Source organism: Notolabrus celidotus, unplaced genomic scaffold (genome assembly GCF_009762535.1).
Source record: "Notolabrus celidotus isolate fNotCel1 unplaced genomic scaffold, fNotCel1.pri scaffold_304_arrow_ctg1, whole genome shotgun sequence".
In the NCBI taxonomy this organism is placed as follows: Eukaryota; Metazoa; Chordata; class Actinopteri; order Labriformes; family Labridae; genus Notolabrus; species Notolabrus celidotus.
This window is the reverse complement of record NW_023260138.1, coordinates 1-2,500: the sequence shown is the minus strand read 5'-3', so window position 1 is coordinate 2,500 and position 2,500 is coordinate 1. Positions and strand designations below refer to the sequence as shown.

The window sequence follows — 2,500 nt, the reverse complement described above, 5'->3', positions numbered from 1 at the left end:
ATATTTTGATTACTGAAAACCAGGACACTCGGCCCGGCAATGAAATACTCAAATGATACTCGAAGTTGACTCAAAGATGCCGTATAATTTCAATGGTCACCCTAATTATCATAAGGTATATGTTACCTCAGTTACCTCATCAGTAAATAACCCGACTTACTATTAACACATGAGCTATTTAGTTATCTAAAACAGGACAAAACACGATTTTTGTACAGCTCCATATTGGAAAACCTGATTAATAAATATTTGTTTATGTTGTAAAGGTTAAACATGGAGAAGAAGACACACGAGTGCAGTTTGTGCAAATAGACTTTCACTGAGAAGTGTAACCTGACCAGGCATATGAAGCTTCATGCTCCAAAGGAAATTGAGTGTGATGTGTGTGGTAAAAGCTTCACCTTCAAACAACAGCTGGACTCCCACCTGAAGCAGCATCTGTACCCACACATTCCTCTGTATAGACAGGGAGAGGCCAGGCTGCTGTGTTCAGATGCAGCTAAGATTGTGGCAAAGGCCCCCAGCAAAGCAGTAGACCCTGGATGGCTGGATCCCGAAAAGGCAGAGGTGGCTGCCAAGAAATCTGGAGGGGAAATGTGGAAAGGGCAGTTCGTCATCACATTCGGCAAGTATGCTGGACAGTCATTCAGATGGCTGCTTGAAAACGATGTCGGCTGGGTGGTATGGTTGCTCTCTGAATATTGCCAGAAGGGTGAGAAGAATGAGCTTCTTAAATGGCAAAAGGAGCGAATGCTGGAGTTTGTTCGAGGGTTCCCTTCTGTCACATGTCATCTTGACAAGAGGCTGGAGGTAAGATAACTGGGTTATTTCTCCTTTACCTAACATTACATTGTAATTACTGTTTGTTTATGGACAGGACACATTTAGCACCTTCAATTGAAAACAGAAGCTTTAGACATAGTAAGAACTCATGGGAGGTGTTGAGTAAAACAGGTGTATTTATTTTCTGCAGAAACAGGAATCAACAAAACAAAAGGTGGCTGAATCTTCTGTTTCCGAGTTACAGCAGGAACCTGGCTATGCGAGTGATGCTGAACTGTTGGCTGCTGCTGGTAATATTATGCTAAAATGAAAATCAAATAACCTTTTTAGGACAGAGGTATTACAACACATGCACTGTATATGTATACTTACACGAAAGGAATGAAAGCCGTAATCTGAGTTTAGTAAAATAGACCATTTTCATGTAAAATAATGCAGATTAAGAAAGCTTCTTTAGAACATTACAGCCATGTTTAATCTCAGGAATGTTTGTGTTTTGTGAAATTCATTACTACATATCAAGCCATGTAGTTAATACATTTTTGTGGCATTTCTTCTTCAGAACAAGTCCTTGACGAGTCTGAGGTGCCGGTCTCTACACAGCTTACCACCTGGGGAGAGCTTGCTCCAGCTGTGACTCAGGACTCTTCCAACAGGCCCAGCACATCTCAGGGATGGCCCTCATCCACAGCAGAGAGCTCTGCTTCAGAATCCAGTGGCATCGTGCTGGAGGGTTGGCAGAAATACTGGGAGCAGCCACTTGCATCTGCCCAAGCCCTTGGTATAGCCCCTCCTAACATCAGGTGGCTAAAATACGATGAGAGGTATGGTCTCTTTGATGGCTCATCTAAGTATAAAAACATAAAGGGTGAGATAGTGGAGAGGAAACTCTTAAAGGAGAAGATGGAGTTCCACCCGCCTCCTCCTCCTGTATCTGTCAAGGGAGCAGTACCCAACATGATGGCCTTTTTTACCACCCCTGCTTTCTTCTGGCGGCCAGTTGGTGTGATGAAAGCCAAGATCTGCTGCCCCAACACCAACTGCCCTGCACCGCCAGGGGAATACCTGGAGAAGAAAGGCTTTGGCAGTTACGCTAGGCAAGTGTGTGGGATGATGTATAATTACACCCTGTTGACAGAGAAACTAAAATGTTCTCACTGTGAAAAGATGAGGCAGGCAGTGAGCAAGACGCACGGTGATGCAGACTGTGACGAGGAGGAGGAGGAGGAGAATTCACATCACATGCAACAGTACATGTGGTTGGCACACAGTCCCAAGATTCTGATGAACCTTGCCCCAGCCATCAGAAGCATGTTTCCTGCCATTCTGTGTGGGAAGCGTGCTATTGACAGAGGTGTCGTCACCCTGCTGAGTGACGGCTCAATGCTGTGTCCATGAGTAAGGTACAGAGACTGCTGCAGCAGGGCCATGATGAGTGGTATGTCCAGCGGCGTGACCTTTACCAGACTCTCCTGTACGAGGCCCACACAGCTGGATCTTCATCATCTCAGAGTGGCATCCTGTCTTTTGTGAAAGCCCCTGGTACATACACCCCTCCCCTCCCCCAGTCTCCCCTTCCATTTGCCCGTGTGCTGAGGCGTGCACACATGATCATGGAAATGGAAAGGATGCCTGTGTACCGAGCTGCCATCCTCAGTGTGACTGGAGAAATCCTCTGCATTGATGGTACCAAAAAGGTATGTATAAAATGTCACTT

General features: G+C 45.5%; 1 protein-coding gene across 1 annotated transcript; it reads left to right on the top strand.

Annotated features, from left to right (window-relative positions):
- Positions 1-344: 344 nt before the first annotated feature.
- On the top strand, positions 345-2,181 carry LOC117809482. The gene is made up of 3 exons (XM_034679046.1): positions 345-810; positions 974-1,073; positions 1,346-2,181. The coding sequence occupies exons 1-3, from the start codon at positions 346-348 to the stop codon at positions 2,179-2,181; spliced, it is 1,401 nt and encodes a 466-aa protein (XP_034534937.1). The 5' UTR covers position 345.
- Positions 2,182-2,500: the final 319 nt, after the last annotated feature.